Source organism: Emydura macquarii, unplaced genomic scaffold, assembly GCF_026122565.2.
Source record: "Emydura macquarii macquarii isolate MOO-44397 ecotype Brisbane River unplaced genomic scaffold, CSIRO-AGI_Emac_v2 contig_968, whole genome shotgun sequence".
NCBI lineage: Eukaryota > Metazoa > Chordata > Testudines > Chelidae > Emydura > Emydura macquarii.
In genome coordinates this window covers 7,881,181-7,907,516 of record NW_027131105.1, presented here as the reverse complement: position 1 = coordinate 7,907,516, position 26,336 = coordinate 7,881,181, and the positions used below count along the sequence as shown (strand labels likewise).

At 61.6% G+C, this 26,336-nt stretch overlaps 2 protein-coding genes and 1 long non-coding RNA gene across 3 annotated transcripts; 1 reads left to right on the top strand and 2 right to left on the bottom strand.

Moving 5' to 3' along the window:
• Positions 1-8,824: 8,824 nt before the first annotated feature.
• CD248 (CD248 molecule) lies at positions 8,825-11,655 on the bottom strand. Its single transcript, XM_067544115.1, has one exon. The coding sequence runs from the start codon at positions 11,614-11,616 to the stop codon at positions 9,526-9,528; it is 2,091 nt and encodes a 696-aa protein (XP_067400216.1). The 5' UTR covers positions 11,617-11,655; the 3' UTR covers positions 8,825-9,525.
• Positions 11,656-15,141: 3,486 nt separating this feature from the next.
• On the bottom strand, positions 15,142-25,649 carry LOC137150299 (actin-related protein 2-B-like). The gene is made up of 9 exons (XM_067544134.1): positions 25,517-25,649; positions 20,700-20,810; positions 20,285-20,500; positions 20,016-20,088; positions 18,958-19,094; positions 17,775-17,924; positions 17,396-17,541; positions 16,903-17,035; positions 15,142-16,497 (listed from the first exon to the last, which is right to left on the bottom strand). The coding sequence occupies exons 1-9, from the start codon at positions 25,562-25,564 to the stop codon at positions 16,327-16,329; spliced, it is 1,185 nt and encodes a 394-aa protein (XP_067400235.1). The 5' UTR covers positions 25,565-25,649; the 3' UTR covers positions 15,142-16,326.
• LOC137150312 (uncharacterized) lies at positions 23,500-25,591 on the top strand. The gene is made up of 2 exons (XR_010918943.1): positions 23,500-23,646; positions 25,047-25,591. It is a non-coding gene; the product is annotated as an uncharacterized lncRNA (long non-coding RNA).
• Positions 25,650-26,336: the final 687 nt, after the last annotated feature.

Genomic DNA, 26,336 nt, shown 5'->3' with positions numbered 1-26,336 from the left:
CAGGGGCTGCTGTGAGACAACCGTATCGCTACAACATCAGCCTCTCTCTGCACTCCCACCCTTGTTCGAAGGAGGAAATCAGCTGTGGGATGAGCAGAGCCTAAAGGAGCTAATTTGCAAAGAAGTGGTGTGGTGTCAGAAAGACAGAGCTGTGGGCTGTGCCGCTGAGCCAGTCAGTCCCTGCGCCCTGGGGCTGGATTGGAGCTGGTGCCCCCTAGAAGGGAAAGGCCCGTAGGTTATTCCCTGCCCTCCCCAGCCAGTCGGAAGCTGCATCCTAAAGACATCAACTGAACTGGTGAGTCAGGGATGAATTTGGGGCCCGCTGCAGTGCTGCGATCACTCCTGCAGGGGGCAACATCGCTCCACCCGTATCTTCCTCTGGCTGGGATTGTAACTCACTTATCTACTTGGAGGGCGGTGGGGGGAGACCAGGGCTGGGGTAGCAGGGGGGTGCTGTGGGCTGGGAGGGAGTGAGGGGCTCTGGCAGAGCTGAGGAGGAGCCCAGGGCTGGGACTGCAGGGGGCTGTGGGCTGGGAGGGAGTGAGGGGATCTGGCAGAGCTGAGGGGAGCCCAGGGCTGGGACTGCAGGGGGCAGTGGGTCTGGCTCTGGGGGGAGCCCAGGGCTGGGGCAGCAGAGGGGCTGCAGGCTGGGATGGAGGTGCAGCGGCAGAGCTGCATGCACTGGGCCAGGTTGCAGGATCTTTTTGGCAGCGCGGGCCAGAGCAGCTGACGCACCATGTCTGGCCCGGTTCTATCCTTGGGCACTGACCCCTGTCCCCGTCCCACCCACCCTCGTGCTCCAGCCCCAATTCCCTGCCCTTGCGTCAGCCTGTCCATGGGCCAGGGGGCCGGGAGCAGCTGGGGCTGCTGTGAGCTCATGTGGGGTGTGAGAGCCTGTGGAGCGCCCCCACCCTGGATTGCTGCACTCCTCCTGCGACACGGGCCCATTCCCCTCTAGGGGGCAGCGGCTCCCATCTGACCACAGGCTGGGGGGGACTGGCTGGCTCAGGGGGGCCTTTCCCTTCTAGGTCATTTGCCAGGTCACAGCCTGGTCCCTTACAAGGCAGCATCTGCCCTTTCCAGGGGCAATAGCCACTCCCTGTGACTGCTGGGGAGGGGCGAGAGGGTGGGGAGGGCTGTGGGGGTTGCTCTGGGGCACTGACACTAGGGCACATTGGGTGGAAGGGAAGCTACTTTTGGAGGTTCCCGCAGGCTGGGGGAGGGGGCCTGTTAGATTGGGGAAGGGGCTCTGAGTGTCAAGGGGGTTGGTCTCCTGTGTGATTAGGGTTGTGGGGTTCCTGCAGGTGTGGGGAGGGTGGAGGATGAGAGCTATGGGGGGGGGTCCTGCCAGCAGGGTATATGAGCAGTGGGGGAAGCAGCTTTGTGTCCCTGCCCCCCCCCCCCCCACCACTACTCAGGCTATGGGGCGGGAGGGGGGTTCTGGTGAGTGGGAGCTGTGGGGGAGGAGTCCCGTCCCCCCACGTATGTGTCCCATCCCCCCACTGTTGGGATGTGGGGGGGAGTTGCTCTGTCCACCCCACCCCCAGCCGTTGGGCTCTGGGTCTGCTCCAGGCCCAGCCAGCACCGCCCAGGCCCAGTGGACGCTGCATGAACCCTGAGGTCTTGCCCTGCATGGGGGCCTGAGGGGGAGTTTGGAATAGCACATGCTGTTCTATCCTGTCCTGTCCCAGAGCTGGGGGCAACCAACCAGATCCTGCCGGAGGGGAGGGGGGACTATGGTCCTGAGACACCCCACCCCTGCAGAGAAAAATGAATGTCCTTGCTCCTGGCCAGGCCCAGGCATGGTCTGGATGGAAGAGCTCAAAGTCATATTGGGGGAGTGGGGTGGGGGCTCATTGGGGGTGCTCTCCCTTAGTAGTCAATGCTGATCCTAGTGCCTCAGTGCAGCGTGAGGGGCTTTTTGTACTGGGATCCCTCACCTGGCTCTGAGATGCAGCTGCCTCTGGGGTGGGGCGCAGGGGCTGTTTATACAGGGATCTATCCCTGTTAGAAGTTCATGCGGGGATGGGAGTAGGATCCGTCAGGGAATTGGGAGGGGCAGGAAGGGATCAGAAAGAAGTGCCTTGCCATCCCAGCCCACCCTGCTCTCGGTGCCCCCCCCACTGGGCTCTGCGTTGCTCCCCATGCACACTGTCCAGTAGACCCTGACCCCCATTCTTCCTTTAGAGGGCAGAGCTAGTATCTCCCCCCGTGGTCCCCATCAAAGATCCCCAGCCCCCTCTGGGCCGCAGGAGGGAGATGCCCCCCCTCCATGTGTCAGTGGCAGTGTCTGTCTGGGAGCCGCAGGAATATGCCTTGCAGCCATGTCTTGTTCTCAGGCCCCCGGCTCTGGTGTTCATTCGTATATGCAGGATGCTTCTCCCGTTCTTCGGTCCCTCCCTAGGAGTCAGCCCCCCTACATCTGTGGGGACTGGGATATGGGACTTTTCCCTCTGAGGGATGCTGCCCCAGGTGGAAGGACAGGGTGGCTTGGGTTTGTAGGATTTATTGGGGGGGGTCTCCATTTCTGTCTCTACTGGATCCCACCCCATTTCAGCAAGCTCCTGGCAGCCCAGACACAGGGGTCCCAGCCCGCCTGTGAGGAGGAGGAATCATGGGGTTGTGAATGTCTCTGGTGCTGTGGGTCACTCGAAGATGGAGAGGGATAGCTGGAAGCTCCCACCATGTCCCTTCCTGTCCGTGACCCCCAGCCCACCCCTGAGCTATATTTACCCACTGTGGGAAGAGATTGCTGTCCTTTCCTGCTGTAAAGCCACGTTCCGCGGGAACTCCGGCCCTAGGGGGTTGGGAATCCAGCCTGGCCTGTGCTCTCCCAGCTGCTAAGCAGGGTCCGTCCTACTCTGCCTAGGGATGAAGGATCAAACCACTGGGTTGCAGGGAGCAATGGGGCCCAGTGCTTCATGGGAACTAGGACTTCTGGGTTCTATGTCCTGGTTGTGGGTGGGGAGTGGTGTCCAGTGGTTAGAGCAGGGAGGCTCGGCGTCAGGACTCCTGGGGTCTAAGCCCTGCTCTGTGATATTAGATCCCATTCCCCTCCCAGACTCAGCCCTGAAGGTCCATGGGGGGGGGGGGGGGTCCTAGCTCATGGCACCCAGTGTGTTCTGGGGCGGAGGGGAGCTCCAGGCCTAGTGGACCCTGGCACATGATCCCATTCTCTGCCCCTCCCACCCCCCCTCCCCTGTGGGCGCTCCAGCTGCTGAGCAGATCCAGATGTTGTTGTGGGTCCAGCCGGCCTGTGTCGGGTGGGGTGGGTGTGAGCAGGGAACGCGTGAGCCCATCACATTCCTGCTGCAATGACTCACCTTCCCTAGGGTGGGGGGGGTGTCTTGAACCACCTCTCCCCTAAACACCACACCCCTCCTAGCGCTGGGTTAGAACCCAGGAGGCTGGGCTCCCCGCGCCTCGTTGGGTTGGGGCTGGTTCTGTGCGGGAGAGGCCAGGCTGTGAGCGCCCCTCTCAGCCCGCAGTGGGGTGGGCATGGCAGCAGGAGGTGACCATTGTTTGCTCGCTCAGACCCACCCGTGTGCGCACAGACACACACCTATGCACAGATGCCACACACGGCTAGATCCGGGTGCGCACTTCCCCACGCTAGCCTGCTGTATGCACCGGTTGTGGGGCAGACACCATGTCACACACCTACGCCCCCCGCCCCGGCAAGGGCTGGGATCAGGACCCCTGGGCTGCCAGGGTAGAATCCCAGCCCCAGAAGTTGTGGGGCAGCTGAGAGGAAGCAGGTGGGGGTCGGACGAGAACAGGTCACGTTCAGAGGGGACACCCGCTCCCACCCTGAACCTCCAGGGCTGGCTGGCTCCCAGGGGGACCTCAGCATGAGATGAGTGTTCCCCAGGTTTCACCTGCAGCTGTACATAGGCCCCTGCCCCCACCACACCTCTAAGGGCAGGGTAGATTGGAGTCACACCCCAAGAGGGGAAAAGTCCCATGTCCCATTCCCCTGAACCGGCTGCTCCCCACCCCCACCTCCTGGGCTCAGATTGGAGCTGGCCCCCTCTGGCTCTGCTTTCCAATCCCATCACGTGGCTCTTTGCTCAGACACTTTCCTAGTGAAGTGGGGGTCCTGGCCTGGCTCCTCCTAGACTGTCATGCCTCAAACACTCCCCCCTCCCCCCTGAGATAGACAAGGGGGGGGCTTCCCCAGGGGTTTCCTTCCTCCTCCAACCACCACAGCTGCAGCCCATCCCCAGAGACAGGAGGGGGAGAGTCAGGGCTGGGCTAGCTAGCAGGGGGCTGCAGGTCGGGAGTGAGGGGCGGGGGCAGGGAGTCAGGACTCCTGGGTTCTATTCCTGCTCGGGGTGGTTGGGTGACGCCCCTGTGGGCAGCGCAGGGGTGGGACGAGCTGTTGGGGGACAGGATGGATGCAGGGCTCTGGGCAGAGGGCAGCAGCAGCGGGGGCGCACACGGCCCCATCTGGCTACTGATCATTCCACCAGGCGCCGCAGCGGGTCCCATAGGGCTGAGAAGGGAAATGGGTTTAGCAGGGAATGGGCCTTGCTCCTTGCAGAGTCAGTGCTTTCTTAGAGCGGGGCCTTGACCCACCCCCACAGCTCTGCTGCTGCCCCTCACTGGCACCCCAGATATCCACACTGGTCTCTGCACCCCCCACGCTTGTGAGAGACCCTACAAAAACAAACCCTGACGGCAAGACAGCATTCCTAGCTCTGCGCTGAGGGGGTTAAACGCAGTAGAAGAGGACGGTACAAAGGGGGAGCTGGCAGCACGCCCAGCCCTTTCCCCTCCTCACGTTCAGCTCCTCTTCCTCCTCCTCCCATCACCCCGTGGTGGGGAGGGTAGAGCTGGGGTCGCTCAGCTTCCGTTCTGCTGTGTCCAGGGCCCGTTTTCACACACACGCCTTACCCGGGGGCTGGTTTCTCTCCCTCCAGCATCGCCTGCATCCCTCCCACCGCCACAGCACCACTGCCGAAGCCCCTGCTGCCCCGGCTAGCCAACCCTGACTGGCACGCGGGTCGGTCACAGCGAGCTGGGTCACAGCTGCACGTGTGTACAGGAGCTAACCTCCTGCACACCTGGCTGTGTGCGCGCGCGCACACACACACACACTCCCCTGTTCCGGGCTGTGCACACACACTGCACTGATACACTGCTCCACACGGGGCTGTACACACACACACACTGCACCAACACACACAGAGACACTCCCCTGTTCTGGGCTGTGCACACACACACTGCACTGGGCTGAGCAGACTGACACACACACACTGCCCCGCACCAGGCTGTGCACACTCACACCGAAACAGCCTGATTTTACCAACAGGCTCCCACACAGAACCAGCACAAGCGTGCACACACCGTACAAATTCCCAAACACACACCCTGCATGCTTCCCGCGCAACAGGGCTGAGCTGGGACGCGAGTGATGGGCATAGCAAGGGATCCTGTCCTCCCTGTACGCAGACAGACCGTGGGGTCCCCCTCCCACAGCTGTGCTGATGCCCCTCAATCCCAGCTCACAGCCTCTGTGATACCCACTTTGGGATTCTGTAAAATGAGCCTTTGCTTCCCCCATATCTCTGCTCTGTGGGGGAGGTGGCAGGAAGTTTGAGGGGGGGGGGCGCTGTAGCCCCAGCCAAGACAAACACACGGCTGGGGCTGCTCCTCTGCAGAAGCCTGGGCCTGGCTGATTTCCAGGGACCATCCATCCGTGGGACAGGGATGGGCCAAGCTGCCCTACCTGGGTCTCTGCATCAGCTGGGCAGCCCAGGGCTGGGAGGCTGGGGGCAGGACTGAGGGACACCAGGGGGGCAGAGCTGCGGGGGCAGGGCTGGGATTGCATGGGGAGGTGAGTTGGGACTGAGGGGCACTGGCCAAACGGGGGGGAGCCCAGGGCTGGGATAGCAGGGGGCTGCAGGTCAGGAGCGAGGGGCCATTGGCAGAGCTGGGGGGGTCCACGGTTCCCCGGTGCCTCCTTCTGTTGTTGAGCCAAGGCTGGGACTCGCTGGGTGGTCCCAGCACTTCCTTTCCCAGCCCCTCTTCAGCTCTGCCTCCTGCCCGACCCCGACGGCTGCTCCCCACCTCCACGGTGGAGCCCAGGCCTCCTTGGCTGGTCCATGCGGTGGGGGAGGGGCACAGGGGGCTGCAGGCTGGCTTATCACACCCCAGGCCCAGGCATCACGAGCAACATGGGGGGAGCCAGGCCGCGTGTTCGGGTTGAGTCTTGGGGGTCCATGTGGGCCCACTCACGGCCCTGCTACTCCCCACGCGCCCGCCAGGCAAGCATCTCCCCACAGCGGGGAACAGAGACAGAACCCCTTTAAACCCCCTCTGGTGAAGGACACCCCCTCCCCCAAAAGCAGAGCACCAGTGCTGGGGGGAGCCTGGGCCTGAGGGTCTCTGGGGGGAAGGATGTGGGCTCACAGTGAGGAGGGGAATCACAAGGATATGGGGCAATAGGCTGAGGAGAGCATGGGGGCTGGGGATTATCAGGAGCCATAGGAGGGGGTGTCAAGGAATGGGGGTCTGTACTGCAGGAGGGCAGTGCTGGGGGGGCATGGTGTTGGAAGGTGGGGGGCAGGTAGTGGGGCAGTGCTATGGGAACTGTGGGGAGGCAGGGGCTGTAGGAGTGGCTATGCCGGCTGTGCTAGGGCAGTGGGGGGGCTGTGCTGTGGGGGAGGCTGAGCAGGCTTTGGGACAATGGGGGGCCATGATACGGGGGGTGAGGGGAGCTAGGCCATGGAGGGGTCCCTGTCACAAGCACACAGCCCCATCTGCTCTTCATTAGGCCCCACAGAGCCGGGATTCTTTTGGCTTCTCCGCCCGTCTGGCTCCAATTAACCCTTCCCAACACTCCCCCCTCTCCCCGGCACATTCCTGTCCATCTTGGGCGGGGGGCCATGGACGCAGGGAACCAGGGGAAACGGGGAGGGGGGGGATTGCATGTTGGGGTTCAACCTGCCTGCCACAAAATACACCCCCTACAAACCGGCAGAGCAAGCCCTGCCCCCACCCCACAGCTCTGTCAGTGCCCCCCAGTCCTGAACCACACTCCCCCTGCTATCCCAGGCCTGGGTCTGTCCCATACACAGGCAGTGTTGGGTGGGGGCAGGCAATTGGGGTGTTTTCCAGGTGCTGTGTGTCATCACCACCTGCAGGCTGCAACCCCCCTTAGCTGCCTTCGCTGGGGATGCCAGCTCCCCCAGCGGGGCCTGTGCAGCTCCAGGATCCAGCCGGGGGGACAGGGCAAGCACACACTTGCACTAACACTTGCGCACACACACACACACACACACACACACCACCTAGCCTGCTCACTGTTGTATTTCTAGCGTTTGCTCAGCTCCATCCCAGGGCGATCCATGGGGAGAACATGGGGATGGGCGGGCGCATGTCTCTGGTGTGTGTGCATGTGGGTGCCTGTAAGTTCACAAGGGTGTAGGGGCGCGTGTGTGCGCCTGTCTCTGGGTGGCTGTGTGCATGGAGGTGTATCTGCACGTCTCTGGGGAGTGTCCATGTGCATGCATGTGGCTGGGTGTGCATGTGTCCAGGCACCGGGGCGGAGGGAGGGAGGGCGGGGGTTGAACTGGGCACAGCCATTGGGAAACTCAATCAGTTGAAGAAGCCAAAGTATTCTTCCCTTCCCCCGTCCCCTGTCTTCTCCCAGCCCCCCCATGCCTCCCAGCCCCCATCTCCCCCTCCGAGGTTCCTGGGGGCCGTTGTTTGCCAAGCGTTTGCGTCAGGTCGGAGTCTGTTTCCAGTTTGTGCTAACAGGCCGGGTAGCTCTGGGGCAGGGAGCCCAGGAAACCTCCCCCCCATCCGGCTGGGGTGGGGGACTCCCTGGGCTCCTGCAATATTAACCCTTCGCTGCACGGTGGGGGTGGGGGAGCCCAGGCCTGGGATAATGGGGCCTATTTCTCTGCGTAAGAAACTGCAGAACATTTCATCCATAGCCAGACTCAGTTTAAAATATTTACTAATTGTTTGTACATTGTATATAGAGAAATCACTTCCCTGTCGCTGAGATGCATCTGCCTCTGGGGTGGGGCATGGGGGCTATTTACACAGGGATTCCTCATCTGGCACTGAGACGAAGCCATGCTGGGGCTGAGCATGGGGTAGGGATCCCTCACCCAGCGCTGAGATGCAGTCAACTCTGGGGTGGGGCATAGCAACTGGGTAACAGCTCACTGCAGGATAGTTTAGGGCAGGCAGTAAGCCCATGCCTCTTCTCACAGCCTCCTGGAGATCTCCCTTCCGCAGACCAGCCAGGTCTGCCCCTGCCAGTAAGAGCTGAGGACAGCCCAGTTTACAAGGGGACAGGGGGATGGGCTGCTTCTGGGTTTAGTGAAGGGTTAATGGGGAGCCATGTCCCAGCCCACCCCAGGGGGGCACAGACACAGGAGGCGTCACTTGGTGGGAAAGGCCTGGGGGGAGGGGGGAGTTGGTACGAGGAGCTTCCCGCCACCAGGAGCTTTAATTACACTTTAAGGAGTCCTGGCTACCCACTCCCCGCCCAGAGCTGGGCTAGAACCCAGGAGTCCTAGGTAGCCAGGGGGCCGAGTGTGGGACTCAGTAGCCTGTGACCCCACAGACATCTCACGTGATGCCGATTCCAAGGTTTCCATCATGGAGACAGGGTCTGACACCACCTACCCCTTCTGTAAAATTGTCTGGGAATAGAACCCAGGAGTCCTGGCTCCCAGCCCCCACGCCAGTAAAGCTGTCCAGCTGCAGGCAGTGCGGGCTCCACCCCTTTATTGTGAGAGAACATCCACATTAACAATGGAACAGCATCTGGGTGCCCCCCTGAATCGTTACGCCCCCAGAGGCCCCCTGCATTCTCTCCCCAAGACCTCCCACAGGCCCCATGCTGAGCACCCCTCCGCGACTCCTCCCTTCCCCTGGCTCCAGGCCCCCAGTTCCAGGGGGTCTGTCAAGTCCTGGGGGTCCTTCTCCAACCCCATCAGTTTCTCATAGATTTTCTGGAGTGGGGGTGCCCGTGAGTCCCCTCAAATGTTCCCCATGACCACCGGGGGACCCCCAGAGCAACGGGGGTGGCTCGTGGGTCTGTCGGGCAGGCATCCGAGGAGCAAGATAAAAAGGAACCCAGCCGTGGAGACGAGGGGGGCCGTATCCCAGCCAGGGTGCAGGGGGTCCGTGTCTCAGCCCTGGAGCACGAGGCGGGGTCCTAGTCCCAGTCCCAAGCCTGGGGTTGGGGCGATTCCATCTCCGGGGCAGCCACTGCGCAATTCCAGGGGACCAGCAGATGGAGGCAGGACAGTTTCAGGGGGACCATGCTCCAGCTGGGGGATAAGTGGGGGGCCACGTCCCAGCCAGGGGCTCAGGGTGGCTGCAGGGCCTTTGCTCCAGCCAGGGCGTCAGCCTCCATGTCCCAGCCAGGGGTTCAGGGGTGGCTCCAAAGTCCCAGCTGGGGGGCTACAGGCCAGTCCAGGCATCCCAGCCAGGGGATCTCAACTCCCAGCTGGGAATGGGGGGTGTCCTGGTCCCCTTGTGTTCTGGGGTCCCCCAGTCTCAGACGCTGGTCCGGCAGGTATCCGGCTGGGCCCCTGCAGGCGGGTGGGGGGGGCCCTTGCTCCCCGCACTGGTGACCCAGCGGTAGCATTGTGTGACACTGCGGCTCTTGGCCCTGGCGCCACAGCGGGTGCAGTACACAATGCCCAGTGCCACCATGATCACTAGGAAGATGCAGAGGGGCACCAGCAGAGCCACCAGCAGCCACCGGTCATCCCGCTTCCTCCGTGCTCGCTCCCCGCCCAGAGAGGTGCTGGGGTCCTCCGAAGGGTGCAGTAGAGTCCTTGCCCTGCCTGCCACAGGGTCCCCCATCCCCTTGCTGTAGGGTGAGGCAGGAACACTGGGGGATCTTGGAGATCTGGGGTTTGGGGGGCCAGTTGTCATGGGAGTGATAGGGGGGCTGGTGTGAGGAAGTGGGGGCCCAGTGGTGGGCTTTGGGGGGGCAGTGGATGTGGGCAGGATTGGGGGGCTGGTGCAGGAGATTGGGGGGCCACTGGTAGGGTCTGGGAGGCCAGTGGTTGTGGGAGGAATTGGGGGGGTGGTGGGGGAGGCTGGGGGGGCAGTGGAGGAGCGAGGGGCTGAGTGGCCAGTGCTGGGGTGTGGCGCTGCAGGATGGCGGTCAGGGGGGGCAGCCGTGGGGTTGGGGAGCTCCTGGGTCAGGCTGAGAGGCTCGTCCGTCACCAAAGCCTGCAGCACCTCCTCCCCCCAGTCATGCCTGCTGCTGAAGAGGGGGTAGAAGCCCTGGTGCTGGGTGGCCAGGGCGGGGGCCTCTGCCAGGGGGGCACAGCTGATGCTGTCAGCCTCCAGCTCATAGCCCTCCGTGCAGTAGCACTCGAAGCCGCCCACGTAGTTGACGCACATCTGCTGGCAGACGCCGGGGATCTGGCACTCGTCGTTGTCGGCACAGTGCTGCGGCGCCTCCTCGGCTGGGCTGAAGCCCAGGTGGCACAGGCACAGGTAGGAGCCCTCGGTGTTCTCGCACTGGTGCTCGCAGGGCGCGGTGGCGCATTCGTCCAGGTCGGCGCAGCCCCCGGCCCCGTCGTCCTCGTAGCCCGGCTGGCACCGGCACTGGAACCCGCCCGGGAAGTTGTCACACAGCTGCTCGCACGGCCCCGTTGCACACTCGTCTGCATCCTCGCACGCGTGCCCGTCGCTGGCTAGCACGTAGCCCTCGGGGCACAAGCACTGGTAGCCGCTGTCCTCTCCCGGCACACACTCAAACTGGCAGGGGTGGTTCTGGCAGCCATCGGCCAGGGTGCAGGAGCGCCCGTCGGGCAGCAGGGCATGGCCAGCGTGGCACTCGCACGAGTAGCTGGGACCCTCATCCACGCACAGCTGCTGGCAACCCCCGTTGTCCCCCTCGCACCAGTTGCCGGGCTCTTCCCCGCACAGAGGCTCCTCCTTGGACCAGCCCATGGTGCCATCATCCTTCTGCATGCACAGCACCGAGACGGGGGCGGCACCGCCACAGGCCACGGAGGCCACTGTGCCAAAGGGGATGTGGCTGAGGGTGCCGCTGACCCGGCCGAAGGGCGTCGTGTAGCTGACGGGCCCCGTCTCCTCCGTGGCCAGCCCGTGGCACATGCCGGAGAAGCTGAAGCGGCACAGGTAGCCATCCACGGGCAGGGTGCAGGAGCCCTCCAGCCACTGGAAATTCTCCCGCGTGACGGGGCCGTAGCTCAGCACCACGCAGCGGGAGGCAGAGCAGGCGGCGCCCCCGGCCGGCTCGGCCCGCGCCCAGTTGGTGTAGAGCGTGTCTTGGTCGCCGGTGGTCCAGGTGAAACCACGCAGCGGCCGCTGGGGGAAGCACTGGCGCGGTTGGCGCTGCAGCCCAATCCAGAAGAGCCGCTGCTGCCCGGTACCCGGGCCCGTAGCCTGCAGCAGCTCTGCCACCTGGGCTGCCTCCTCGTGGCGCTTGAGCGTGGCCAGGTTCCCGCCACGCTCCCGGCAGCTCCGCCACGACTCCAGGAAGCTGCGGCGGTGGAAGAAGACCACGTAGCAGCCCTCAGGGTCGCAGGCAGTCTCGGGCCCTGGCCAGGCACCCCGTGCTGGCCCCACCAGCCCAGTCAGGAACAGCCAGAGGCGCAGCATCGTCCTGGCGCCCACGGCTGCCTGCTCGGCTCTGCGCCTCGGCACACAGCCCCTGCCCTTCTCTTCCCCTCGGTGGGGAGGGGCTGGACGGGACAGTGCCCGCCCTTGCCCTTGTAAGGGAGAGAATTGGTCCCAGGCCCAGCGAGAGGGGGAGACAAGCTGGGAGGGGGGGGATCCTGGACAGCCTGACCCAAAGGATGGAGGCAGGGTTGGGAATGTGTGTGTGAGACCGTCCCTTTTGTGCAGCTGGATGAGAAATGCAGGCCCCCTCGTCTCCTAAAGCTGGGACAACTCCCTGGAGTCCTGACACCCAGATCCCCCTGCTCTGACTACTAGACACCACACCCCTCCTGCAGCTGGGGTTAGATCCCTGGAGTCCTGACACCCGGATCCCCCTGCTCTAACTACTAGACACCACACCCCTCCTGCAGCTGGGGTTAGATCCCTGGAGTCCTGACACCCAGGCCCCCTCCTCTAACTCACTAGAGCCCCCACCCCTCTTAGAGCTGGGGATAAAAGCCAGGAGGCCAGATTCACTCCCAGCCCCACCGCACTGCCTTCTTAGAGTAGTTGCTGAAACGGACAGACAGTGAATCAGCAGAGAATGGGTGTGTACGTTGGCCAGCTGCTGCAGCTCACACTGACACACACACAGACACACACAGACACGTGCACACGCACGCACACACACACAAACTGCTTACCCCACACAACACCCCCCTTCACCCTAGTTCAGCACTTTGCTCCAGAAACCTGGAGGCTGGGACACAGGGCTGGATTCTGGCTCTTCATGGCCCCCCCGGTTCTGCTGCAGCGTGGGGAGAAGCTCAGAGTGAGTTTCCTCCTCAACATCCTCCAGGACCTCATGCAGCTCAGGGTGATTCCCATGGGGAGCTGAGACCCTCAGCAGGGAGCTGGTCCCAGAGTCAGGGGAAGTCAGTGTGCATGTGAAAGTGTGCGCACAGGAGAGTGAGTGCACACATGGGTGGCCATGCATGGGAAAGAGGAAACACGCGTGGGGGGGGGAGAACATGGAGGAACTATAAGTGTTCCTAGACCTCATTTTCCCACACACGTGTGAGCACCCCTATGTGCACACTTAGTTTGACATGTACACACGTGCATGCTGCGTGCACATGCAAACACAGTTCTCTGCAAGCTGAGTTTTTTGTGCATGCTTACTGTCCCGTGCATGCAGAACCATGTGCGTACATACATTCCTGTGCATGCACACCGATTTGCACACACACCTTCCCAGTATCCTGTGCATATACACCCACATGCATACATACAGTCCTGTCCATGCACACCCATGTGTGCGCACTAACGCTCCCAGGCATGCACACGTGGTCTTGACTTTGTCATCCACATACTGATGTGCCCATGCCAAAGCACACCTGCACATACGTGTGCATCCTCACCCATGCCACCAGGGATGCAATCCAGGAGTCAGGGGCTGCAGCTTTCAGGGGCCAGAGATCCCAGCTGTCTCTGCTGTGAACCAAGTATGTGTGTGTGAGGCTGGGACCTGTGTATGTGTGTGTGTGTTTGTGTGTGAGAGAGAAAGGACTTCCTAGTGTGCATCTGGTTGTTTGGGGGGGGGGGAGCGCTGTGTCAGGCGGGCTTCCGGTGTGTGTTGTGCATCTCCAGAGACGTTGTGTGTTTCGGTGGGTGCGGAGTGAGCCGAGCAGGGGAGGTTGAGCGGTCCCGGCCGCAGGGGCTGGCGGGGGGAGGGGGAGCCGGGGCGGGGGCTGCAGGTCGGACGAGGCGCAGCGCGGAAATGCATGGAATTCCTTGTGTGTGGGAACCAGGAGCAGAGAGCGGAGGGGGGCCGGGCGTGGGACTGGGGGCCGCTCCCCGCTAGGGGGCGCCAGCTGTGCTCCCGCCCCAGCTGTGGGGTGGGGGAATGGCTGGCCCGGGGAGGTGGGGGTGGGACAGAGGGCTCCCCCTCTCTCGGGCAAACCGCCTCCCAGCCAGCGCCTCTTCGGGGTTTTCTAGGTCTCAGCCTGGTCCCTGCTGGGGTAGAAGCCCCCACCCCCCAGGTAGTAGCTACCCCCCAGTGCCGCCGGCCCCACAAGGACCCCAACGGGGCGGGGCGTGCAGCCATCCAAGGCGCTGGGAGCTCTCCGGCCCCCACAGCCCGCGGGCCCCACCCCCGGTCCCGTCCCCCCCCCCCAGCTAATCAAATCCCCCTGGCTGCTGCTGGGGTGTTTGGAGACGCAAAGAAGCGATGACTCGCCTGTGGCTGATGCAGCCGCGGCCCCTGCTGGGTGGGGGAGACCCAGTCCCCCTAGGTCCAGCCAGGTGTTCGCACCCCCCCTGCCCCTCCCATGTCAGCCCCAGCCAGCCCCGCCTGGGCTCCCCCCCCCCATTGCCATGGGGGCTGGTACTCCGCCCCCACCCAGTGGGAAGGGGGTCAGCCCCTCCCCCCTTGCCATCCCCTTGCTGGACTCTCCCGGCAGTGGGGGGGGAGGGGCTGATTCCGCCCTGGTTCCTGGCGGAAGCAGGCTCGGGGGTGGGGGCAGGCGCTCACCAGTTAAGGGGCCCCCCTGCAGGGGTCGAGGGCCCCCTTAGCAGTGCTGGGGGTTGAGCGCCACCTGGCGGCAATGGGAGGCGTGTGCACGGGGAGCCCGAACGCCCGGCTTCTGTGCCCAGCTCTGCGAGAGGAGTGGTGTCTAATGGTTAGAGCACGGGGGGGGCGGCGGCGGCAACCTTTGTGCTCAGCGCAGCGGGTGACTCCAGATTCACCCCAGGCCAGGCAGGGCAATGCAGCCGTGACTCTCCCCCGCAGTTAGTCTTGAAGGCCTGTGCTGCCCCCTGGCGGCCGTGGGCTGACAGCCCAAGCCCTGCGGTGGTGAAGGGAGGCAGAATTCCTGTTCAGCCGGGAGGATTCTTGGTGTTTGTCCTGGTGCCTTGTCACCCCCGGCCCTCACGGGCCCTGCCAGGGACCTGGACCCCAGTTCCTGCCGGGGGTGAGAATCCCCCTCTCCGTGGAACAGGTAATGCTGATATTGGCCCCTTATACACAAGCCAACCCCCCTCCCTTCCCAGAGCTGGGAGCGAGCCCGGGAGTCCTGGCTCCCAGCACCCCTGCTCTAACCACTAGACCCCACATCCCACTCAGGGCTCCAGAGAGACCCCAGGAGTCTGTCCACACACACGCTGTTCCCACCTGCATCACAGGGGGGCCCTGTGTGTAGTGCAGGGGCAGGGAGCTGAGGGGCCTAGGCCTGGGCACTTGCTACATAAATGGAGGACCCCTCCACTTTCACCCCAGCACCTAAGGGAGGGATACCACTCCCTGCCCTGGGAGGGATCTGTTGCCCTGGCAACCCAATGGCTGTGGATGGCAGTAATCAGAAAAACAGCCCCCGTCCCCTCTCACACTCATCCCGGAAACAGTCATGGGGGCTTAGAGCTCCAGACCTGGAAATGCCCTCACACCCCTGGTCCACCACCCCTGGGGACTCTCCTGGGGGCAGCTCCCCCTCCCCCAGAGCATCCCTCGTTCTATGTATGGAAGGAGCAAGGCCTGACTCCTGCCCCTAGGGATGGGGGCAGATCCCCCAGGGAGGCCAGATTCAGCTCCCAAGGTACATGGCTGCTTGGCCCCGCAAGGAGCTGGGCTGGAACCACCCCCCTCATCCCCCAGGCAATCCACTGATGGGCCATAGAACAGCGACCAGCGCTCCTTAGAAGGGAAGGCCCTATATCCCACTCCCCTGAGTGGGCCTGTCCCCCCTGCCCTATGGTTGAACCAGAGCTGGGACAGACACTTCCACCCCCCAGCAGAGACAGGAGTCAGAGACACCATGAAGCAAAAACAATTTAAAAATTAGGGTAAAAACCCCATTTACAGTTTGGGGGGGGGTGATTTTTTCCTCCCCCGCGTTCAATACAGAGAATGCACTGCATGGGAATCCTGCCCCAGGCTCAGCAACCCCTCCCCCCAGTGTCTGCACCCCAGCATTGCAGTGGGAAAAGGGGTATGGAAAGATCCCCCCAATAATGCAATCAGGCTCCTGCAAAGCTTGGGAATAACCCCCTACTGCCAGTAAGGGACTATGTGCTTGGGAAAGGGGTGGGGCTAGTTGTGGCCCCAGCCCCGCACCTGGCCACACACCCCCCCATCCAGTTCCTTGTGTCACTGATGCTGAGGGTGGGGCTGTGATACTGATTCTTTTATCCCTCCCCCCCCAACTTCTCCCCCACTACTCCCTTATTTGCTTCCCGAGGGCTGCCCCTTGCCCCCACCTGGTCCCTACAGCACGTTCCCCAGGGTGTTAGCCCATGCTGGGGGTGGGGGACCCCTGGCCTCACTGATCCCTCCCCAGCCGGAGCATCTCCCTGAGATCCAGCCGGAAACCCCGCCCTCTCCTGATTCTAGCAGGTTGTTGCAGGGCAGGCTTGGCCCCTGTGGAGGAGGGGAGACGTCATTCACGTGGCCAGGGCAGAGCCCAGGGGTGAGGACCGAGAGTGCCCTGGGCCCAGGAATGAGGCACATTCCCTCTCCCCCTCCCACCCAGGCCCAACCCCCCGGCACCATGATTATTTCCCCCACACACCCTGGAAAAAAAAGTTCCCCAAAGCAGCCCTGTGATTGGTCAGCCCCGTAGCAAGGCAGAATCAAGGCAATATTGACAGGAAGGAAAGGGTTAATGAAGGGATGGGGCAGCTGAGCTGGGGGGGGTGAGACTTGTAGGGTGTCCCCTATCGCACGGTGACCCCCAGCTTCTCCAGGATGCGGGTCCCCTTTTCTAGATATTCGGCTCGCTGCAGCCAGAAGGTCTCCTTGTCCTTCATGATGTCGGCCAACACGGCCCCTCCCAGGAACACCATGTGCTTCCGCCGTGGCGGGTCCTCGATCCGGATCTTGAATTTCTGGGGGTGTGGGGAGGGGAGAGACCAATTATTAAAAAGAGGGATCCCCACCTGCCAGTGTCAGGATTCAAACCCAGAGCCAGGAGAAGAGGCTCCAGGCCCTAGGCTGCAGGAGGAGCCCCAACTGGTCTCAGTCACAGAGTCAGTGGGACCAGGATTTCACCCTGGATTTTCAGGCGAGGGGGGCTATTCTGAACCCCTGCATCACCCATAGGCAAATCCCCCCACGTGGCAGGGGCCTCCTTGGCCCTCCGCACAAGTCAGCTGCAATGGAGTGTGTGTGGCACTGGGGAGCTGAGCTGGCCCGTCCCACCTCAGGAGGGAACTGCAGCCCCCACGCCCACTGGAGCAGAGCTGGAGACCACTCCGGGCGGTGCCCAGGCAGCCCACGTGGTGCCGACTCACCGACAGCTTCTCCACGTCGCCCTTGAGCACCCGCTCCAGGTAGAGCTGTTTGATCTCACGCTCCAGCCGGGAGGGCAGGCCCGGGTACATGGTGGAGCCGCCCGACAGCACAATGTGCTTGTAAAACTCTGCCCTGTGGAGAGGGATGGAGTGAAGACAGAGAACCCCCCGTGGGAGGGGTCCTGGGAGCTTGGCCCCACTGCACTCCTAGGATCCCCACTCACCTTCCCAACCCCCAAACAACTTTTTACCCCAATGATTGCCTACACTCACCCCCCAACACCTTAGGAGCTCCCCAGTAACCCCCCTCCAATCAGCCCCCCAGGATTCACCAACAACCTCCCAGTCCCCAATAATCCCGTCAACTCCTCTACTAGGTCTCACACACACACACACAACATCCCCACCAATGGTCTCCCCTCCTGGGCCTGGAGGTCCCCACCAGTGGCCCAGTGCCAGGGGCAGGCGGCTTCACCTCCACCCCCTTGCTCACCTGGTGTCGATATCAGCCGCCTGGATGGTGTTGAAGAGCAGCTCAGCCACACCCACACCCTCCACATTGATGAGGTGGGGCTGGAACAGAGCCTCGGGTGCCTCAAACCGTTCACCTCCTACCTTGATCACACGCCCATCTGGCAGCTGGAGGGGGGGAGCAGAGGGAGAGGCCATCAGCAACGCTGCCAGAGTCTGCAGAGAGCCTGAGCTGATTGCTCCATGTGGGCGAGTCGCCCCAGGCATCCCAATGGGATGTTAACTCCCAGGCCCACTGCTCTAAGGTCTGCACCCAACCCATCCCGGCAAGAGTCTCTCAATGGGACAAGAGTGACCCACCCATCCACCAAGCAGAGACACGCCCCCAGCCGCTCCCTCACCATATAGGACTCCACTAGCACTGTGGTCTCCTGTGCCAGCTTCTGCTCCTGCTCAATGTTGTACCCCACATAGCAGAGCTTCTCCTTCATCATCCGCACCGTCTCAAAATCCGCGGAGTGGTTAAAGGCGTAACCCCGCAGCAACAGGAGCTGCCAGAAGGGGGAGACAGAGTCATGGGGGGAACCTGCAGTACCAAGAGCTGCCAGAGGGGGAGACCATTGCAACAGGAGCTGCTGGGGCCCTTCCCCTCCCATAAGGGTCCGGTCCCCTGCCCTGGCCCCTGGCCTCCAGTGAGGATCTGGGGAACATGTGGGTTCAATCTAGGCGCTCAGAGCGGGATCAGGGACTCGCTGCCTGTCTCCTTCCCACGCGAGACGCTCCATTTGCAGGCGCAGCCTTTCGCCTGCTGGCCGCCCTGTTCGCCTGCTGGCGGGCTGAGACTCCGAAGGCCGGTGGCAAAGGGGTGACAAGGAGCATCGTCGACCTGACATGCCCGGCCACCGCAATGGAGTCGCTCTAGACAACAGACTGTCCTGTCCCCCCCACTCCAAGACAGCAGGGCAGAGGCGGCCTGGGCCCTGAGGTCCCCTGGCCGGCTGGGATCACTGTTGCAGCTGACGGGAGTCACCTGACAGAGGGGTGGAAGGTTATAGAAGGGAGGAGCTGAGCTCTCTGGGGAGGTTCTGGCCATTTTCAGCAACTCAGGCCAATTGAGACGATTTGAGGCAGGGGGCCCTGCCTGAGGCTGGCTGGAGCTGAGCCCTCCCCAGAGAAGGGGGAGCTAGGGGCAGGCGCTGCAGGCACGAGGTTGTTGGGGCTGCAGGATCTGAGCCCTCTGTGCTTCGATACAAGAGCAGCGGGTGAGTCTTTGGGCGGTGTCGGGGGTGGGGGGGCAGTGAGAGCTGCTTCACAGCTGCCACGGGGCTCCTGGAAGAAGGCTCACACCTCGGGACAGGGGGTGTCTAAGTACGGGGCAGCCTGAGGGGTCAGGCAGCTGGGCTGCAGCTCTCAGGAGGGGGCGCTCGATAGGTCTGCACCCTGAGAGCCTGCCTAGGGACATTGAGATTTAGGCTCCGGGAGACTTAAGATATCCGGGGATCCAGAGGCCTGGATTCCCCTCGGAGCAGTCTGATGGGTGGCCAGCAAGTCTCTGACACACTCCCACCCCCACCAGGCTCTCACCTTGATGAGGTAGCGGGTGATGTCCCGTCCCGCGATGTCCAACCGCCGGGTGAGGTGGGGCAGGGAGAAGCCCTCATAGACAGGGCAGATGTGGGTCACACCATCCCCAGAGTCCACCACCACCCCAGTCAGCAGGCCTGAAATGGGAGGGGGAGGTTACTGGTCTGAGAGCCAAGGGGCCCATCTGTCCTGGTATCCCACCTCCAATGGCACCAAGACTGGCCACTTCAGGGGAAGGTGACAAAGCCCCTTACTGGCCAAACAAGAAAAAACGTGCCCAGAAGGGACATCTCTTTGGTCCTCCCTCCTGAAGCAGGGCTCCCCTGGTCACTCCCTGCACTGCCCCCCACTCCTCCTGAACCCTTCTCAGCCTCAGGACATACAGTGGCAGTGAGTTCCCCAGGCCAGCACCACTCTGGGTGGGAAAGCTTCCCCTCTGATTGGTTGGGAATTGACCCCCTTGCCTTCCACTGAAAACCTGAGGTTGGGGGAGCAGATGCCCCCAAACTCCCTTCACTTTAGTCAGTATCTCTCACCCTGGATCCTGCCCCTTTGCTGCACCCCTCTCCCCACTAGAGTGCTGGCTCAGGCCCAGACCCTTTGCATTCCCCAACTCTGAGCCCCCCCATGGGAGGCTGCAGCATCCTGTGGGAGCCCCCACGCTGGGCCCCACACCCTGAGTGCTTCAAGAAATCCCCATGGCACCTGCCTGAATGCCCGGTTAGCCATTCAGAGTCCCTACAAGGGGCCATCTGATCCTGTGGTCTGACCTCCTGTATAGCATGGGAGGAGGCTGTCCTGTCCCCTCTTTCCAGGGGGTGGGAGGAGAAAAGCCCCCCCACCCACTAGGCTGACAGATTCACTCACCTGCCATATGGCAGGGTAGATTTAACCACTGTAACATCTTCCTCTGCAAACTCTCTACTGCCCCCGACCCCTCCTCTCCTGCCCCCAGCCTCTCCCACCCTTCCCCTCTGACCCTCCTATACCTCACCTGCTCCACCCTTCCCCTTCCCCTTCATGCCCCCACACTCTCTCCTGCCCCAGCGCCTCCTTACCCTGGGCGTAGAGAGTCAGCACGGCCTGGATGGCGATGTACACACCTTCGAACTGGTACGTCTCGAACATCACCTGGGGGAAGAGGAGAAATCTTGGGCTCCCCCAGCACACAGCTCTGCCCTGCACCTCAGTCCCAGCCTCCTGCCCCCTGCCAGCCCAGTCCTGGGCTCCCCCTTCCTGACGTCCCTCTATCCCTGTAGCCCCTTGTCCCCCCAACCCCCTGGGCTCTGCTGATGCCCCTCTGTCCTGACCCGGCGCCCGTCCTGACCTCGATGATCTTCTCACGGTTCTTGGTGGGGTTCATGGGTGGCTCGGTGAGCAGGATCTTGCAGCTGCGGGGGTCGACGTTAAGTTTCTCGGGCCCGAAGGTGTAGTCCCACAGGTACTTCATGTCGTCCCAGTTGCGCACAATGCCGTTCTCCATGGGGTAGTTCACCTCCAGCATCGAGCGCAGCTCGCTGGCCTCATCCCCTACCATCAGGTCCTGGAGGGGAGAGGGGAGTTGAGATGCCCCCACCAGGAGCCCTGGCTCCTCTGCCCCAGACCCCTAGGGGATCCCCTCCCCCAGGTAAGACCCCTCCTTGGACTTCTAGTGGAGCGCTGCCCCTAGGGAAGGCTCCCCTTCAAGACCCCCAGGGGCCCCTCCCCTTATCTGACCTCCCCTCTCTCCACCAGACCCTGACCTTGATCTCGATGTCCCCGACGCGGGCTGTGGAGCGGATGATTGGGCGCCCAACCAGTGCGGGGAAGATGTGCTCAGGGAAGTTGGAGCCAGCAAAGCCGCATTTAACGAACTGTGGAGGGGAGAGAGAAATTAACCAGGTGACAACCCCCTCCAGTCTCCGCCCACCCAAACACACAAGATTCCCCAAGCTGGGGGGAGAACTGCCCCATTCCTCCCCCCCAGCTGGGTTAGGGGGATCGGAGAGACATGCTGGGGCCACCTGGCTACCCCGGTATCCTTGTGACACCTAGCGGGACCCTGGTTACCTCTGCTCTGCAGTGGGGGGGATATCAAGCTAGCTGGCCATTGGGATGATGTGGGGGGAGGAGAGCAGGATGATACCAGGCTGGGTGGTCACTGGCCGTATCCCCCTTTAAATCCCTCCCCTCCCCAATCGCAGATTCTCTACGCCCAGCCCTGAGCTACCCCCCCAGCGGGAGGGAGCAGAATTACTGCAAAGAACTGTGTCCAACACCCGCTGGGCCATCCTGCACCTCCCTGTGTGCACCCCAATGGCCAGCAGGAGGCACCATCTGTAGGTTGTGCAGGGGGCTCCATGCACACAGGATCACTAGCCCCATTGTCCTTCCCCTGCTCAATACCACATCCCCACCCCCGTCACTCTTCTCACCATGGAGGGAAGTAGCCCTGGACACGGAGTCTGGAGGAAGTGACACTTCTGCTTTTGTACATGCTCACTCACTCTCCCTCCATCCCTCCCACCCCTGCCAAGGCATGGGAGAGGCTCCCGAAGTAACCCCATGCAGGGAGACGTGTATACCCTGCTATTAGGAGTATTAATGTGGCACCTAGAGGCCCTGTAAACCAATAAAGTAATATCCCTTTAAATAGCATGTGAGCCCTTTAGGGGTGCTTACCATGTTCTATGCTTTAAAAGCCAAAGCAGCAGTATGAGATCTGGGCCCTACTGTGCCAGGCACATAGACACAGAGTGAGAGACGGTCCCTGCCCTGAAGAGCTCATAGTCTGAACAGACTATGGATGAGAGGGGAAACTGAGGCCCAGGGAGGGGAACGGTCCTGCCCAAGGTCACACAGCAAGTTAGCTGTGCTACATATCTACATATATATGTAGCTACAAAGAGAACTCAGCTGTCCTGAGTCCCAGCCATATCCCCACTAAAGCACACTGCTTAATTTTGTTCCTATCTCTGGATGGCCTCATTACCCATCTCTATGCCCTGCCATCTTTCCAGGCTTGGCCTCCTGAACACCCAGTGACAGTGAGCTCTGCAAGCTAATTAAGTGTTGTGTAAAAGCACTGGGCCTGATCCTCATCTGCCCCAGGGGATTGGCCCTCCCTGGGTGACAGGGCAATGGACACATTACTCTTTCCCAGCAGTATGAAAGATTCTGCTCTTCATTTTCACCCAGTGCTCCTTGGTTCCCAGAATAGGCAAGAGCGTCCCATGAGCCTTCCTCACTCCCATTAACCTGTGGAACCCTTTGCCACAGGATGCAGCTTGCAGGTTAATTCTGCCTCAAGGTTAAACAGCAGGCCAAGATGATCACAGCAAAAGCGTTGCAAGCTGGCCCTGCCTGCGGTGGGAGAGCGAGCCCTGCAGCGAGCGAGCGGATGTAGAGAAAGAGGAAATGCAAGAGCTGAGCCTGCTTCTGCTGGAACAACACATGCACTCACAGCAGCTGAGAGGCACTCACAGAGCCAGCCTGCAGGCGACTGGCACATCCCCTCTGGCCCTCTCTCTCTCTGCAGCACCCTGTATTCCTGGGCAATTTCCCCTTCTGGCTACAGACTCTGCATGGCCAAGGCCTCTAGAGCAACGGCCCTTACAGAAAAATCTTATTTCCAGTTCCTTTTACTGGCACTTTCCTGGCATCCTCCATGCAAAGGGGGTTTTGCTTCATGTTTCATTTACAAATTACCTTCCGCTTTGGCACAATGCAGGCCTGTTTAAGCCCCGAGTCGGGAAGTGCGGGCAGGCCCCTCATTGTGCCAGGTGCACAGAGCTCCCTGCCCCTGACTGAACGGGGACCCTGAGTGTTGGGTGCTGCATGGACCCAGGTTCTAGACAGTTCTGACAAACTCTTGTGCTGCTGGATAGCTCCAAGGAGACGTACCCGAGTTCCCTGCCGATCACCAAACATAGCTGTTAACCTGCAGCGCTCGCAGAGACATGGGAATTGCCAGACTGGCTCCAAGTCGAGGCCCATCTAGCTGGGATTCCTGTCTCTGACACTGATCAATGCCAGGTACTTCAGCGGAAGATGTAAGGCTCCTGCAGTAGGCAAATGGGGAACAATCTGCCCCACCGTTAGCCTCACCCTGCTCTCGAATGGGTAGAGATTGGCTCAAGCCCTGGTGCATGAAGTTTCCTCTCCCTGCCAGGATTTGTGTCAGCAGCATCAATTCCAACTCTGCAGATTCTGCTTCTCCAGAGATGGCCAAGCCCTTTTTGGAGCCTGCTGAGTTTTCAGCCTCAACTATATCCTGTGGCAGTGAGTCCCACCAGCTAAATACACCTTGTGTAAACCTTGCCTTCTCTCAGCCTTGACCTCACAGCCACAGGGCAAAACTCTCCAATGAAGCCGGTTAAAAAGAGTTTCTCGCTTGGAAAAAGCGAAGAAAAAACTCTTACAGTGTTTGCTATAAATGTATATCTCACACAGAGGCTTCTCTGCAGACAGAGGAGTGCATGTGGAGAGCTGCCCCATGCAGGTGAGCAAAGGGTTAATGTAGGCCTACAAGACCAGTTACCACACCTGGCTGCACCTGGTGGGTGGGCCAGGCCTCACTGAAGAGGAAGGCCAGCTGGGCGGAGCTGGGTTAAGCTATAAGGGGAGGAAGTGGGGGGAGGGCTACAGAAAGGAACTAGCAGGAAGAACTCTGCAGTCCCTGCTGGGGGGCAGAGAGCTCTGAGAGGCATGGTAAGACCCTGGGGATGGACAGGTGACACCTGGATGGAAGCATGCTCCTGTGGCTGATGTGACCTTAGGAGAGGGCCCAGGCCTCTGGGGAGAAGCCCTGGGACTTGTTGCTTGGTACAGAGTCCTGAGGGGAGCTGGGGACAAGGCCTCAAGAAAGGCCAATGGTAGGATGGAGACCAGGGAGCCAGTGCCAAGGTGTCTGAAGGAGCAGAGCTTGACTGCATGTGCTGCTAGGGTCCCTGGACTGGCACCCAGTGCAGAGGGTGGGCCTGGGTTCCCCAACCAGCCCCTGGAGGTGGTAGCGTGAGGCCTCCGAGAAGAGTGACTGAAAGCCTTGAGTGAAGGGATGTAGGGACCACAGGGGCAGGGCCTAGAGCTAAGTGCCAAAGACCCAGCACAAGGATGGGGACTGTGATTAGCTGGCATTTGGTACCCAGAAGAGGTAGAACTGAAGTGTGAGCTGGGTGAGAAAAGGCAGACCACCACAGGCAAAGGGACCATTGAGTGGGGCTGTAGAGAGGAAAGAGCTGCTACTCCTCACCTGGCCATGAGGGGGAGCACCAGGGGTGAGTCCACTCTTCTACAGGGATAGACAGGACTGGACTGGATGGGACCTCCTGGGCTGTCAAATCTATCACTACCACCCCTCTTTACAGCCAGCTCCAGCGGGGTCTGCCCCCCACTCCTAGAGGGAGGCTGTTCCAGAACCTCCCTTCTCTGAGGGACACAAGCCTCACTTCCAGCCTCAGCTGATGCCTGGCCTGTTTTTTTCCCCATTTCTTCTTGTGCCAACATTGGCCTTAAGCTTCAACAGCTCCTCTCCCTCCCTGGGGTTCCCCCTGATGTATATAGAGGGAGCAACCAGGTTAAAGGGACCCGCTTCTTTCAGTCTCCTCTCATAACAGCAGCTCCCTTCCACCAATCAGCCTAGGAGCCCTCCTCTGCCCTAGGCCAGTTCCTCTGTTGAATGGGGGGGCCCAGCACTGCACACACTATTCCTGAGGCACTCTCACCACTGCCTTGTCCAATGATAATGTTTCCCTATTTCCACTGGCCGTGCCTTGCCTACAGGGGATATATGAAGACCAGTCTCTACACAAAGCCATTCAGCCGAGGGGCTGAGGCAGGGTGGCCGGCTAGCTGAGATTCCTGGCTTCTGTTCTTGGCTGTGCCACTCTGCTGCTGGGTGATCACGAGCAAGTCCCTTTTCCTGCCTATTTAGATGGTGAGCTCTGTGGGGTAGGGGCTGTCTCTCGCTGGGGGAGCCGTGCAGTACCTGGCACAATGGGGGCCCCAATCTTGGTCAGGGGGTCTGGCACGACAAGGGCCTTGATTTCCAGCTGGGGCTGTAGGCCCGCCCTTAATGCAGATAAGAAAGAGACCTGCACTTTTCTCTGCAGGGAGCCGAGCCGGGTGTAAAAGCCAGGGCAAGCAGGAAGTGCCAGGCGTCTTGGAGGAGCCCCTGGGCCCCTTCCCGAGCCAGGCCGGTCCCTGCTCGCTCCCTCCCAGAAAGCAGCGCCGTGTAAACCCTGCCCCGGCCACCCGGAACTGCCGGCCAACCCTGAGGAGCGGGGCAGTCGCCCCTCCGCGCCACTGACCCACCCCTGCTTCTCCACCTTTCTCCGCCTGCTGCAAAAGCTTTTACACCGCTTTCTACACAGCTAAGGGCGCTGCCACCAGTCAACCCCGAACCCTCCTGCCCCGGTGGGCCCGATCCCACACTCCCTGCCCCGCTGCCAGCGGGGGCCCGATCTGCCCCGAGCCCCACTGAAATCAGCGCCATGGCAGCACGGCTGGGCCGGGGCTCAGGGCCGCTCTTGCACCCAGACACTTCCCCGGTGCCGGGGTGCGGCCGGGGCCGCCCACTCACCCCCGTGCCATTGTCGCACACCACCACCCTGCGGCCCTGGCTGTCCATGGGGGCTGCGCCTGTCGCCGCCCGAGTCTGAGCCACGCACGGAACCGCGGTACCAGCCCCGAGACCCGGCACCCAGCGGAGGAAACCTGCCCCGCTGATGTAACATCCTGGGCTGGGTCCCGTCGGGGGCGGGCTGGGTCTGTATGGGGGATGGTGCTGCCCCCTGCTGGGGAGAATCAGAAAAGCGGGTGTGGGGGGGACGGAATCTGGGGTCACTGACTCCAGGGGTTCCCAAGACACTCCCCCTCCACGGGAAAAGCTTCTCTTAGTATTCAACCTGCTGTAAAATCCAGGTGCCCAGTGCGAGTTGGGTGACTGCTGGCGTGTCATGACAGGTGTCTGCTTCGTGGGGCACATGGGGGGTCATTCGGTCAAGGAGATGGAAAGGTCACGTTGTCTCGATTGCCCCCATCACTGCAGTATCTCAGCACCCCTCCAGTTACCCTTCCCCTCCTTCTCCCCAGGAGGCGGGGTGGCGCTGGGATCCTCACTGTATGGAAGGGGAACTGAGGCCCACAGAGACGACAGTGGTGCCTGGCCTAGTTCAGCTGGCTAGGGTTTATGGGGCTTGGTTGCAGGGCTGTAAAATTGCTGTGTAAACATTTGGCTGGGGCTGGCTTCGATGGTGGGGGGGAAATTCCCAGAGCTCCAGCTGGAATGTCTACATGGTAATTTTACAGTCCTGCAGCTTGTGGGTGTCCAATTACTGTGTAGACATACCCACGGTGTTCTGGATTCATAGAGCTTAGGCCAGCAATAGATCATCCAGCCT